Genomic DNA, 14,185 nt, shown 5'->3' with positions numbered 1-14,185 from the left:
GAATGTATTTCAGTCCATTGTTTTTGAAGCAATCAAGAAAATATAATACACATCATTATCATAATTACATAATTACTCAAATTATATAAATGCATCATAAATTACATCAATTAAGCAAATTTGCATTTAACAAACACTCAGATCCAAAGGATATCCCATGTCTCCAAGTCGTCCATAAAATTGAACTTTTCATAGAGACAGGATCTAAGAAGATTTTCAGAACAAAAATACGAAAGCACCAGGGCCAGACAAGATAACTCCTTCTTGCTTAAAAGTCTGTGCTAACCAATTGGCCCGAATCTTCAACAAATCACTAGAGGTGTGTTATGTTCCTTCTTACTTCAAAACACTTTACTATCATCCCAGTACCACAGAAGTCCTCAATCAGGGAACTGAATGACTACAGACCAGTTGCTCAAACATGAAAACCTGTGAAAAGCCAGTGCTGTCCCACCTGAAAACCATCACAGATCTGCTGTTAGATCCCATGCAGTTTGCATACCGAGCAAATAGATGAACAGTTGGTGCTGTTAATATGACTCTGCACTGCATCCCACAACACTTTGAATCTCCAAATACCTACGCAAGGGTCCTCTTTGTAGACTTCAGTTCAGTATTCAATACCATCATTCCAGACATTCTTCTAACTAAACTAAACCAGCTAGCAGTACCTGAACACGTTTGTAAGTGGATCATAAGTTCCTAACAAACAGGAAGCAGCAAGTGAAACTAGGTAGAATCACATCTAATACCTGTACAATTAGCTCAAACCCCCCCCCCCAAGGCTGCATACTTCCTCCATTTCTCTTCTCCCTATATACCAATGACTGCATCTCAAACAATCCATCTGTTGAAATTCTGAAGTTTGCAGATGATACAACAGTAATTGGTCTCATTCAAGACAACAACAAATCCGCATGCAGACAGGAGGTTGTACAACTTGCCTCGTGGTGTAACTGGAACAATTTGAAACTGAACACACTCAAAACCGTAGAAATGGTGGTAGACTTTAGGAGAAACCTTCCCATACTACCACCTCTTACAATATGAGACAACACAGTATCAACAGTAGAGACCTTCAAATTTCTAGATTGTATCATATCACAAGACCTAAAATGGACGCCTAATATCAAAAACGTCATCAAAAAAGCACAATGTTCTTTCTGTGCCAACTCAGAAAGCTCAAATTGCCCAAGGAGCTGCTGATACAGTTCTACAGTGGAATTACTGAGTCTGTCATCTGTACCTCTATAACTGTCTGGTTTCGTTCTGCAACCCAAAAAGACAGACAGAGACTTCAGAGGATAATTAGGACTGCAGAAAAAACAATTACTACCCACCTGCCTTCCATTGAGGACCTATATACTGCACGAGACAAAAAGAGGGCTGCGAAAATATTTACTGACCCCTCACATCCTGGACATAAACTGTTTCAACTCCTACCATCAAAATGACCTAGAGCACTGCACACCAGAACAACTAGACACAAGGACAAATAATTCCCTTAACACTGTTCAACTATTTTACGAAGTCTGCACTACTATTACTTTTAATCTTCTCCTCACTCCTTATCATCTATCCCCTCCCACTTGTGACTGTATAATTGTAACTTTGTCACTTGTATCCTTATGATTTATATTGACTGTTTCCTGGTATGATTTGATTGCCTATTGTACCCTATGGCTATTATTAAGTGTTGTACCTGATGATTCTTGACTCTTGATGAATGTATCTTTTCTTTTTTGTACACTGAAAGCATTTGCACCAAGACAAATTCCTTGTGTGTCCAATCACACTTGGCCAATAAAGAATTCTATTCTATTCCAAACAAAGAAAATAAAGCTATTACAAAACACAGGTATTAACTTTCAATCCTGGGAAAGAGGATGAAGTAATCCTACTACCCAAGCCTGTAAGAAATTTAATTAGTCCTATGACATTGATTGATCTAAGTATTGCATACATTTTCTGAAGTAAACTAACTCATGCATAATTATATTTCAAATGTTCATTGTATTCTATGTTCAATTATTATATGTAACATAGCCATGAATTTTGTCTCATAACATTTTCCACAGGAATAGTTGTGTCATGGGACCTAATCCATATAGTTCATGGAATTGTAGAATGTTATAGGTCAAAGGCACCTTTGATAGCAAGACTCAGGAGATATATTCATTTAAATTTGGCCTCTTTCTTAAAGTAGATTTGTGTATCATAAAATAACTAGCTCAATTTGCTTCATTTTAAAAAATTGGATATTACTTACTATATTAACCTGAAGGAAGACTGATTAGCCCTTTTGCAAATAAATTATTTGGAAGGATTATCTTGTGGCCATCAAACAGAAGCAGATATTCTTGAAAGCAAAGGAATGAGAGACGACAAAAGCATCTTATCTTCTTTAAGTGTGGCTTTTGGCCAACATACAGGTATCTTCGACTTACGATCAGTTGTCTGGTGATTGTTTGAAGCTATGACTCCATATGGGTATTTGCAATATGGTCATGTGACTGCATTAGACAACTGGCTTGCATTTTTGACTATTTGCAGTGTCTCAAAGTCATGTAAACACATTTTATGTTTTTGCCAAACACTAGCATTTACTTCTGGTTTTTGACAAAACTGACCCAAAGCAAACAGTTAGTTTACTTAACAATTATGACATTCACTTAAGAATAGTCATTACTGTTACATCTAATGTCTCAATAGTACATACATGATATTCTTCCGATTAAAATCGGAATTCCGATTTTTCATCGCCCCCCCCTTCCCCCCTTCTTCTCCTCCTTCCTCTCTCCTCGGAGGCCCCTGAGTCAGGAGCAGGAAGCAGCTGCCCAGCTCGGAGCTGATCCACACCACCGGCTGGAAAGGAAGGGTGTTGGTGTGTGTGTGCGATTTCTTGGCGCGGCGCTGGGTCTCTTTGGCCGGCCCCAAAGAGTGCGCGCGGGGCGGGCGGTGGAGATGCGGGAGCGAATGCGAGAAGGAAGCGAACCTCGTTGCAAAGTGGGTTTGAACGCTCGTTGCACTCCAGAGTGCAACTTAGTCCGGGTTTGGGGAGGGGGAGAACGGAGAAAGGCGAGGCTGGGCTGCTCCAGGAGGAGAAGGCAGAAGGCGCCCTGCAGCTGCGGTCGCCCCGGAACGCCCCAATCGTGAATCGGGCTGGTTTAGTTTGGCTTCGCGCCTGAGATGAACTCGGAGAAAGCGCCCCGGAAAGGGGGATGTGAGGAGCAACCTCTGCAAGTAGAGGACACGGGAGAGAGTGCCGTTGACACCCGTGTCACTCTGTCTGCGTGCCTTGTGCCTTTGATTTCACGGGCTTCCTATTTTGCCCACTAATGTGCAATTCTCTTCAGTTCGGGGGTGGGGGAGGCAGAAGCAGCCTGTGTCCACAGAGGTGAAGGACGGAAAGTGAGACTGTGAAGGACACGTTAGTGGTTCGAGCCGCTAGCAGCATCTTTCCGCTAGCAGCAGCTCTTGCGTGCATCGGAGCAACCCCACGGTCCTCCATGAATCGAGAAGGGGCTTTAAAGAAAAACCTCTGGAGGTCCAATCGCCCAGGTAGAGCAGCCTCACTTCCTGAGAGGGCGGGGAGGGGGGAGAGGTTTCCCGGGATGCAGAGGTGTGGAAAGAGCCAGATGGCTGCAGCTCCCTCCGGAGAGCGAAAGCAATGTTCATTTAGAGCTTGGAGCCACGACTGGAATCGGAGCTCCCTTGATTAACAATTCTGAATTTTTTTTCCTTTTCTTTTTTACTCCTTCTCGCCGTTGATAGGGCGGTGTGGGGGGGATTATTAGATTTAGGGAGGAGGGTGAGGTCGGAAGGAAAAGGCTCCAGGATCGGGCTTGATTTGAAACGGAAGACTTTCCAGCCCATAGGACGTAATAGCCAGCAGAGCGAGCTAGTGTAGGAGCGCTTGAGGCGCGTGCTGGCAGCGTGCATATGTTGTACGCATGCCCAAAAGTCGTGGTGTGGAAATTTTCTTGCATTTCGCGCCAGACTGCTGGATTTGGCCTCCTGTACAAGACAGCAAAAACAGCATGGCTTCTCGGTGGAAAATTTTGGAAAGAAAGGATGAAGCCCTTGTCAGGAAAATTGATGGAACTGTCCGTGACAAGTGGAATTGGGAATGGACCCAGAGAACTGTTGATGGCACCATGATATCTGAATGCATCAGAAAGGTCGCTGAACCAGGGAAAGCTTTTGTGTCTGGTGTGAAAGTGTTATCACCTATGCAAAGGGTGGCCTCGTTGTGATAAAGCGGCATATGACCAAGAAGAAACACATGGATGTGAAAAAACTTAGGAAGACAAATTAGAGCCTTAGTGGTAAGTTTCATCTGTGATCTCATTTATTTTATATTTTATGAATGGGGTTTTTATGCTGGTTTGATTTATTTGATGAAATTTAATTAGAGAGTAAGTGATTGAAGGAGTGTTTAGTGAATGCATCCAAACTTATTTTTCAATTTATTTATTTATTCTATTTATTTAGTCTTTTTTTTACCCAGGGTAGCTTTATCAGTGGTTATTATAACTGGTTTACTGTATGTGATGGCCCTGCATATTAATTAATATAGCATCACAAACAAACAAAAATTGAATAAACATATAATTAGACTTGATCACAAACAATTTTGAATAAACAACATGTAAATAACCAATTGTGAACTCAGCAAGTTTAGATCAGGAGAAAAATCATGCTTCCAATTCAATATCTGCCTCAGAGGAAATCTATGAACATTTATGACTTTAGGGAAGATAAATTTGTAAATAATTTCAAGGTATTGAAACATGAAGTAAATGCGCTACAAATTGTACTTCTAAAAATGTTTTAAAGCATGACAAATCTCACAATATCTTCAAAAATTATTTCTTTCCTGTAATATTAATTATATAGGAAATGTTAGTACATAGTATCATAAATTTTATAGTAGTACATTGTTATTAATAATAATATAATAATAATTATAATTGTAGTTATTATCACCATCATCATTATTATGATGTCATATTACTTTGTTTTACCTCTCCCTCTCTCTTTTTACAGCTTGCATTTGCTCCCTCAACTACATCAACCTCCAGCTCAATGTATGGCTTGCACCCTTCTCTCAAGTCAAACGTAGCACCATCTTGTCCACCTCTTCAAGCCTCGGTTCCTCTCGTGGACAGAGTTACTAACCACGAGGCCATGCTGTTGGCGCTTTCTTGCAGAGAAGTCGCCCATTCAGCTTGGCACCAGATTTGATCAGCTTGTCACAGGCTCTTGGTGGAGATCCCAAGGTCCTAAGTCAACTCTCCATGGACAGAAACACTGCATCATATAAAATGCAATATGGCCTTACGAAGACTATCAAAGATGACTTAGTGAAGGACCTGCAAAGCAGCAAGTTCTCAATGAACATTGATGAGGCAACCTCTGACAGCAACAAGAAAATTTTGACTGTCCTGGTGAGCTACTACTCTGATTCTCTGAAGAAGGTTATAATTCAGCACTTTGCCTCACTTAGTTTGATAGTGGTGAACAGTGAGAATCTTGAAAAAGAAATTGATGCATTGCTAAAACAACACAACATACCATGGGAAAATGTCATGTCTATTCTCATGAATTCCTGCTATGTTATGAGGGGCTCAAAGGCTGGATTGGAGGACAAAGCATGCTCCTCATCTTCTGGACATTGATGGAGATGTGTGTCATCATATACAGAATTCTTGCAAGAAGTTCTCAAGTGCTTTTGAACATTATTTAGAAGAGCTATTCACCTCCATCTACAATGATTTCAAATGGTCTACGGATCTTCGCCAGTACCTGGAGGAGCTGAGCATCATTCTTGGAGTAAAGTTCACCATGCCAGAGAGATACGCTCCAACCAGGTGGCTTAGTGTGTATGATGTAGCAGTTGACACTCTAAGGTTGTTTAAAGTGTACACTATCTTCTACTTCTCCTTCCTACCTTCATTCGACCGTCAGCATTTTTTTTCTTCTTGTGCAAGGGTATCTTCAACACAAAGGATATTGGAGACAAAGCTGTCAGGGCTATCAGAGCAATTCAAGTCAAGCTCAGAGAGAAGAAGATGACAGGAGAGGGGAAAGAATGAAAAGAAAGAATCACACAGAAGCTGTTTGTGAATCGCAGCTACACAAGATTGCTCCTTCATTTCTACTGTGCTTCCTTGCCTCTATTGAAGAAGTTTGTTCTGGTGTTTCAGAAGAAGGAAACAAAAATCCACAAATTGCATGATGAAGTTGTAGACTTGACAAAGAACTTCTTTGCATGCTTTGTGAAGCCAGAAGTACTTCGTGACTGTAAAGTGTGTGCAGTAGATGTCCAAGCTGAGACTTCTTTGTTACCATGTATAGACATGTTTGTTGGGCCTGAAGCGAAAGAGATTCTCAAGAAAGAGAAGAAGGAGGTGAAGAACAGATTCCTTACTAGGGCAAGGTCTGCCTATGTTTCAGCTGGAAAATGCTTGCAGGAAAAACTGCCTATCAAGAACAAATTACTTGCTCATTTCTCAGCAACAGACCCCATTGTGAGAGGACACTCCCAAGCACTGAAGTGCATGAAGGCACTTCCACAGCTTCTACCAAATGTCTTGGAAGCTTCAGAGGTAGAGCCCTACATACTAGAGGTTCACCAGTATCACAGTGATGCCAGGATACCTAGTGCAGCAGACCAAGCAATAATAGACAACTGGTGGACTGGGATTGCTTCAGCAGGAAAGTATCCTTGCCTCTTCAAGATGATGAAAGCAATCATGAGCTGCTTCCATGGACCCCAATTTGAGAGTTCTTTCAGCCTAATGGGTAACATTATAACTTCCAAGACATCTCGCCTTGGCATAAGGACATTTGATGCTCTTCAAAGTGTTAAATACTCATTGAAGGCTTCAGGGAAGTCTGCTGTGCAGCAGTATCAAAGGAAGGACCTTGAACATGACCCAGTGAATCCAAGTCTTGTAAGAAATATGAGAAGGGCACATAAATTGTACATGGAAGAACTGAAGACAATAAAACAGAAGCTTGCAGCAAAGAGGGCCAATCTGGAACTGAAGAGGAAGACAACTGTAGCCAAAAGACAGGCCAGACTCAAAGTTATGCTATCAGCTCAACTATCTAGAAAGAAGCATAGAGAAGCAATGCTGATCAAAGGAAAGGGAACAAAGAAAAAGTCCAATTAGAGATGAAGCATTGTGGCTGTTTTTCTGTCTGTTAAGCAGGGTTTGTTTGTTGTTTTTGTTTGTTTGTTTTATTTTTTAAATGTGAAATCCTTTGCCCGAGAGCATTCTCATGGTGCTTTTTATTATTATTTTTTGTCAAATAATAAAACTATCATGCAGACTCACCTTGAAAAATCACTTTTGATTACTTTACTCTGCTAAAGCTTAAAGGGGCGTTGGCAATTTAATTCCCACCAGGGCACTGCGCGGGACCGCGGCGGTGCTTATGTAACCCCTGCATCCCTGGCTACTTTTCAGATTTTATTTTCAGAGGGGAATATCATTCCTGATAGTAATATGGAAATAGTTTGCAGATCACATTTTAGGTCCTATATATATAAAAATACTGAAATTCAAAAGGATTCTCAAACACCACTGTATATAATAGACTTATAAGGCTACCATATTTTTCGGAGAGTACGATGCTCCGAAGTATAAGGTGCACCTAGCTTTTGGGGAGGAAAACAAGAGGGGAAAAAATCTGCCTCTCCCTCCTAGCAATTTGTCTCTTTGCAGCAAATAGCAAGCAGCCTGGTCAGCTTCAGCACAGCCTGATTTAGCACAAGCAGCAGGCTGTCGGGAGGATTGGCCTCCCAACAATCAGCTGTTTCAAGCTGCAGGGATTGCCATCACCTATTGCCACCTCTGTGCACTCTATTTTTGGCCTCCACATCTCATTTTCGGCCTCCGCACGCCCTATTTTCACCCCATTTCAGGCAGCGGGGATCAGAACAGGTGAAAAATGGGGTGCGCAGAGGCCAAAAATGGGGCGCATGGAGACTGATAATGGGATGCGGAGGCTGAAAATAGGCAATAGACTGGTCCACAATGCCAGCAAAAACGGAGCTCGGGAAGCTGCCTTCCTGAGTTCCATTTTAGCTAGCATAGCACTGCAGGAGGCTGTCGCAGACGAAAATGGAGCTCAGGAAAGCTGCATGCATTTGATCATAACTTTGACATTTTGATTACACAAAGTAGCATTTGATCATACAATTTGCCCTCCCACACACACCAAGAGCAACCTGGCCAAGGAGAGCGAGAACAGCAGCAGTTGCCTCAAGGAAGAGGTAAGCATAGCTGGGAATGCTTCAGGGAAGTAGGGCTCGGCTGGGGGGTCCTGGTGCCCTGGAACTTGAGGGACAGGCTGAGCACTTGTCCTCCGCTGCCTAGGGCTCTGGATAGCCTGCACTGCAGTCCAGGGTCATCTGTATGGCATGGGAGATATGGGGAGACTCTTCTGGAGGACAAAGATTTGGCACTGTCCTGGGTCTTGCCTTCCTCCGCTGGAGACAATGGCTCCAGTCAGGCCACCACATGTGCCCCTGACATAAGTGATATTGAGCTGGCCACACCTACTATGGTCACCCCCACACACATACCCCAAGGTCAAATACAATCCTAATGTGGCTCTCAATGAAATCAACACACCCTGTTAGGAATATAAGTCACCTAACAGGTATTTGGGTTAGAAATATATAAACCAGGATAAACATTTTAGTACTATGTCTTTAAGAGATTGCAAAAACTGCAATTGGGTGTGGTTTTTCAAACAGCCATAAGATAGAGCCAGAAACCTGGATTGTCTTAGTCTTAATCTCAGAAGAGAGTGTGACTCTATCCCTGTTTCCTTCTGTTGGAAAGTATTGCCGTTGCTCCATTTTTCCTAATTGACTGATATTACTGGATTTGATGTAAGTCTAATACTGAACTGTTTTTTGACACTGGACTTTGATATTTGGATTATCCCTGGATTGAAAACTGACTGATTTACCTGTGAATGGCTTTGGACTGCCCATTTTGGACTTTGCTTAACGTTTCTGGAAGTAAAAACCTACATTTACTCTACAGTGTATCTGTGTGCTGTATGTGTATTATTCAAACACTCCTCTCAAATACGTCTCCCTGTATGCGCTCATTCTCCTAACGGGGAATTACCTCAACACACCCCTGAACTATGTGATAAATTAAACATCAGTGCAACTCATGTTTTCTACAGAATCTTTTTTTAAGATTAGAACTAGAATATTCTCTATATGTCAGCGTTCCAGAAAACAAACTCCAACATCAAAATTCCGAGACAAGCATTTTTTCAAAGTTCCGTTTTATTAGAGTTGTCCAACTGGCACATCTGGGAAAACCTGAATCTAAGAGTTCCTGGTTTTCTTCCAATATTTGAAAATCACAAAATCCATCCCCTGCACCCATCACTCCATCATATGGCCCAATCACCCTCCATTCCAACTCATCCAGATGCAGGAATAACATCACCTTGACTGTAAAGAAGAATGCTATTATGTCTACAACCAAAATCCCCCTTCCCAATTTCCCAGGCACATGAATATGGCAGCATAGTGCTAATATGGCTTCCAAAGCTGATAGGCATCCCCCCCGCCTGAAGGAAAAAGCATGTCTTAGAAAATATAATAGACAAAACGCAACAAGAGGTTAATACATTATTCCCAAAAATAGACAAAACGCAACAAGGGATTAATAAATTATTCTCCAAAATAGACAAAATGCAACAAGGGGTTAATACATTATTCTCCAAACTATTTAACCCACTCTCCCCCCTCCAGGAGGACCCTTTGGCTTGTCAGGGAATTTGTCATAAAACTGTTTAACTAATTTATCCGCTTTCAAATCCCTATTTTTTACCCAAGTAGCTTCTGACAAAGGGTACCCTTTCCAGTGAACTAAGCATTGTAAACGGCCTCTCTGTAATCTGGAATCAAGAATTTTCTTCACTTCATGTGACTCGCCTTGCATTAACATAGGCTTGGGGGGGGGGAGCAGCCAGTATGGGTCTCAAATTGGAACTGACAGCTGGTTTTTCACATGACCTAAATGGACACCTAACATCAAAAACATCATCAAAAAAGCACAACAAAGAATGTTCTTTCTGCGCCAACTTAGAAAGCTCAAATTGCCCAAGGAGCTGTTAATACAGTTCTACAGAGGAATTATTGAGTCTATCATCTGCATCTCTATAACTGTCTGGTTTGGTTCTGCAACCCAACAGGACAGACAGAGATCTCAGAGGATAATTAGGACTGCAGAAAAAACAATTACTACCCACCTGCCTTCAATCGAGGACCTGTATACTGCACGAGTCAAAAAGAGGGCTGTGAAAATATTTACAAACCCCTCAAGTCCCGGACATAAACTGTTTCAACTCCTTCCCTCAAAACGACGCTATAGAGCACTGAACACCAGAACAACTCGACACAAGAACAATTTTTTCCTGAAAGCCATCACTCTACTAAACAAATAATTCCCTCAACACTGTTCAACTATTTACAAAGTGTACACTACTATTACTGTTAATCTTCTCATCACTCCTTATCACCCATCCCCTCCCACTTGTGATTGTAGGACTGTAACTTTGTTGCTTGTATCCTTACAATTTATATTGACTGTTTCCTAGTATGATTTGATTGTTGATTGTATCCTATGACTATCATCAAGTGTTGTACGTTATGATTCTTGATTCTTAACGAATGTACCTTTTCTTTATGTATACTGAGAGTATTTACACCAAGACAGATTCCTTGTGTGTCCAATCACACTTGGCCAATAAAGTATTCTATTCTATTCTATTCTATTCTATTCTATTCTATTCTATTCTATTCTATTCTATTCTATTCTATTCTATTCTATTCTATTCTATTCTATTCTAATAAACTGCTGGGGAAGACTGGGTGTATTTTACCCAAAATTTTGCAAGGGAGGCTAAGCTGAACTGTAACTGGATTGATTACTTTCACTATGGGGAAAGGAGCAAGAAATTTAGGACCTAATTTTTTACTTGGCAGCCTTAATCTGAGGTATTTAGTTGAAAGAAACACTTTATCTCACACCTGAAAAAGTGGCTGGAGAGATCTGTGTTTATCTGCCTGTTTTTTGTATTCCTAAGCCGCTTCTACTAAGGCTTTCTTGGTATTCTCCCACCCCCATTTTAATGAGTCCATCCATTCATTTAGGGACATAGACCTTGGTGGCTCTCTAGGTAATTTGGTCATGGCAACAAAATCCATACTGGTAGTTATTTGAAAAGGAGTTAATCCTGTGCTACTGGGTACTGCATTATTGTAAGCCACTTCCACATAAGACAGTAAGTCGGCTCAATTTTCCTGCTGATAAATACGTTCCACCAATCCATTCGTGGCTGGATGGAAAGGGACGATCCAATGGACCTCAAGAACTCTCTCCAGAACTTGGCAGTAAATTGAACACCTCGGTCTGATATCACTTGCTGAGATATTCCATTAAGCCGATAAATATGCTTCACAAACAGTTTGGCCAGCTTCTTGACAGAAGGCAGTCCATTTGAAAGTGGTAAAATGGGCTTGCTTAGAGAACAAATCAATGACAGTCCAAATTACTGTATTTCCACCACTTTCCGGGAGTTTGACAATAAAATCTATCACAATCTCCTCCCACGGTTTCGTTGGTTCAGTCACAAAATCCCCCCTCCCAATTTCTCAGGAACATGAATGTGGCAGTGTGGAAGCTTCTGGTGCTTAATGTGGTTTCCAAAGCTATATAGGTAATACAGGGCAATGTATTATTAAAAATTCTTTGCATTTTATGAGATCATTAACAAATTATATTTTTAAAAAGTGGAATTGCAAACATTTTAAAGTAAATTAGGACATAGATTTCTTTTTGAAGTTCATCACATCCCTCTGAAGTTTTACTAAAGTAATATTTTGTCATTTTGACAGTCGTGTTGAATTAAAAAGATTGTGTGAAATCTTCACAAGGATGTTTGCTGATCCTCATAGCAAGGTATGTATTTCCATTTTATTTTTTATGATGATTTACTAAGCATTATATATATTAAAATTCTAAAAGCTTTGATCATTGGAGTTGCTACATTCACAAAGCTAAAAGGCTCATGGATTTCAAGTATTACTATTCTTCTCCAATTACACAAGTCCAGGATTTCTAAATGCAAGAAAGGACCTCACCAGGTTCATATAATTCTTGCTTAGTGACCAGTCACTTAATGACAGTAGTTACAATGAACTAAAAAAAAAGCTCAATACAACTCATTCCCAAAATCACAACCACTGCCACACTCACCCATTCCTTGGTCACATAATTGTATTTGAGGCATATGGCAATCAGCTCACCCTGAGAATCATTTGCAGCATCTTGCAATCATGTGGATGTGATTTTTCTCCAGCAAAATTTGAGAATAGATTTTTTAATGACCATATGGTTTACTAAATGGCTATAGTGACTCACTCTATAATCATTGCGAAATCAAATCAGATCACAGGGTGACCTATTTAACTACCACATGATTTACTGACTAAAATTCCAGGCCCATTTGAAATTGTTAAGTGAGTACCTATATATACATAGTGTAGACCTTGCTGCTGTGATTTAATTCACATCCATTAAACTCTAATGTAGAAACCTCAAAAGGACATAATTTATTATTCAAGTCATCTATAAGGTATAGGCAAATAATGCTTTCCTTTAAGTAGCAGGCTTGAGACTCCAGAAAATATTTTGTTAAACCATTGCCATATATATAAGGTGGGTTATTTCCAGTTTGCTCATAAGCAAGAAATTGTGTAATTCAACTTTTTTCGGTGTATGTTCTCAGAAATTCCTCTCATCTTCTCTTTAATAAAAGCAGATGTAAAACATAGCTTCTCTCACCTTTGAATCATTTTGTTGTCTTTTTCAGATCTTTATTCAATCCAGTTCTTCATTTCTTTTTTCTTTCCCATTTTTAGAGTCTTCAAATTTCTTTTTAATATACAAAATGGATATTTTCTTTGTATTGTTTTGTTTCTGTGTAACATTGAGAATGAAACATCTGCTGAAGAAAGAAACAAAAGAAACAGTATATTCTGGCCAAGCCAAGAAGAGAATCACTCTTGTGAGTCTTTTTAGGGAGAATGCAGATATTAGTGGAACAATCAATAATTCCAAGCCCAATTATTTGATATTAGATTTAGCACAAGTCATAATATCAATGTTGGGGCATTTCAAGCTTTTTGTTCTTCTGCAGTAAGCCCACCCCATTGGTTTGTGTACTTATCAAATAAATATTGCAAAAGGAGGGGCTTGTGTTAGTCTGTGGTAGCCAAATTTTAGGAGGAATTTGATAGTAAACACCTTTCCAACTAACAAATGTAGTAAAATGAGCTGTAACTGTGCACATGTTTTGCATCTAATGAAGTGAGCTACAGCTCATGAAAGCTTATGCCTTTTCAAAAAACGTAGTAATCAGAAAAGCAGCTAATTCCAGACTTTTTTGCATACCAAGTACAAATTGAAATTATTCCTTTCAACCACCATCACATGGCAGCAAAGAGTTATTCTCTCTCTCCCTTCCCCTCTCTGTCTCTCTGAGTGTGTGCATGTGTTGCAGTTCTTTGGCAATATTTTTGGAAGTGGTTTCTAGAATTCAGAAAGAACGACTGGGTCAAAGACATCTAGCTGGCTGACATGCCTGAAACAAAACTAGAACTAATTTTTAATACAGCACTTTTAATCACTATATTAAACTGACTCTTAATATGTCTTTTGCCAGTGTTGATGTGAAAACAAACAAAATAAACAAAATCAGTTTCTTTTTCCAGGTGCAGGCTTTCCAGAACAGTTAGCAACTTTTACATCTCTTGATCAGTGTTAGATCTTATCAACAACTTAACATAAGACACACGTGTTTCCATTTAAAAATTAGATGTTCCTCTTTCCTCATGTTACCAATATATTCCCACTTTTCAGATTTAAAAGAAAGTAGAGACTCAAGAGCAGAATTAAACAAACAGCCTTGTCGTAGTCTTTTTCTCATTGCCCAACTTATTGGGGAGTAAAATTAATTGTTTGATCCATATTTCCTAGCCTTTGGGGAGAAAATATTAAATTCTAAATAATAATTAGGTAAATACTAGATTTTGGAAATTGAATCAATTACATTTACTAATGGCTCTGTTTCCATT

The 14,185-nt window shown here is 40.0% G+C and overlaps 1 protein-coding gene across 49 annotated transcripts in view; it reads left to right on the top strand.

The window, feature by feature from the left end:
• Positions 1–14,185, top strand: part of CLASP2 (cytoplasmic linker associated protein 2) — a 322,288-nt gene that overhangs the window by 248,126 nt on the left and 59,977 nt on the right. For all 49 annotated transcript variants that reach the window (XM_087945672.1, XM_087945669.1, XM_087945644.1 and 46 more), the window contains one exon: positions 11,945–12,008. In XM_087945672.1, the coding sequence (XP_087801798.1) occupies positions 11,945–12,008 (64 nt within the window). The remainder of the gene's footprint in view (positions 1–11,944; positions 12,009–14,185) is intronic.

This window comes from Notechis scutatus, chromosome Z (genome assembly GCF_049901735.1).
Source record: "Notechis scutatus isolate UNSWTSFEM ecotype Mainland chromosome Z, rNotScu1.2, whole genome shotgun sequence".
Taxonomy (NCBI): Eukaryota; Metazoa; Chordata; class Lepidosauria; order Squamata; family Elapidae; genus Notechis; species Notechis scutatus.
Note: the sequence above shows the minus strand (reverse complement) of the source record. Positions and strands in the feature narration are given on the sequence as shown.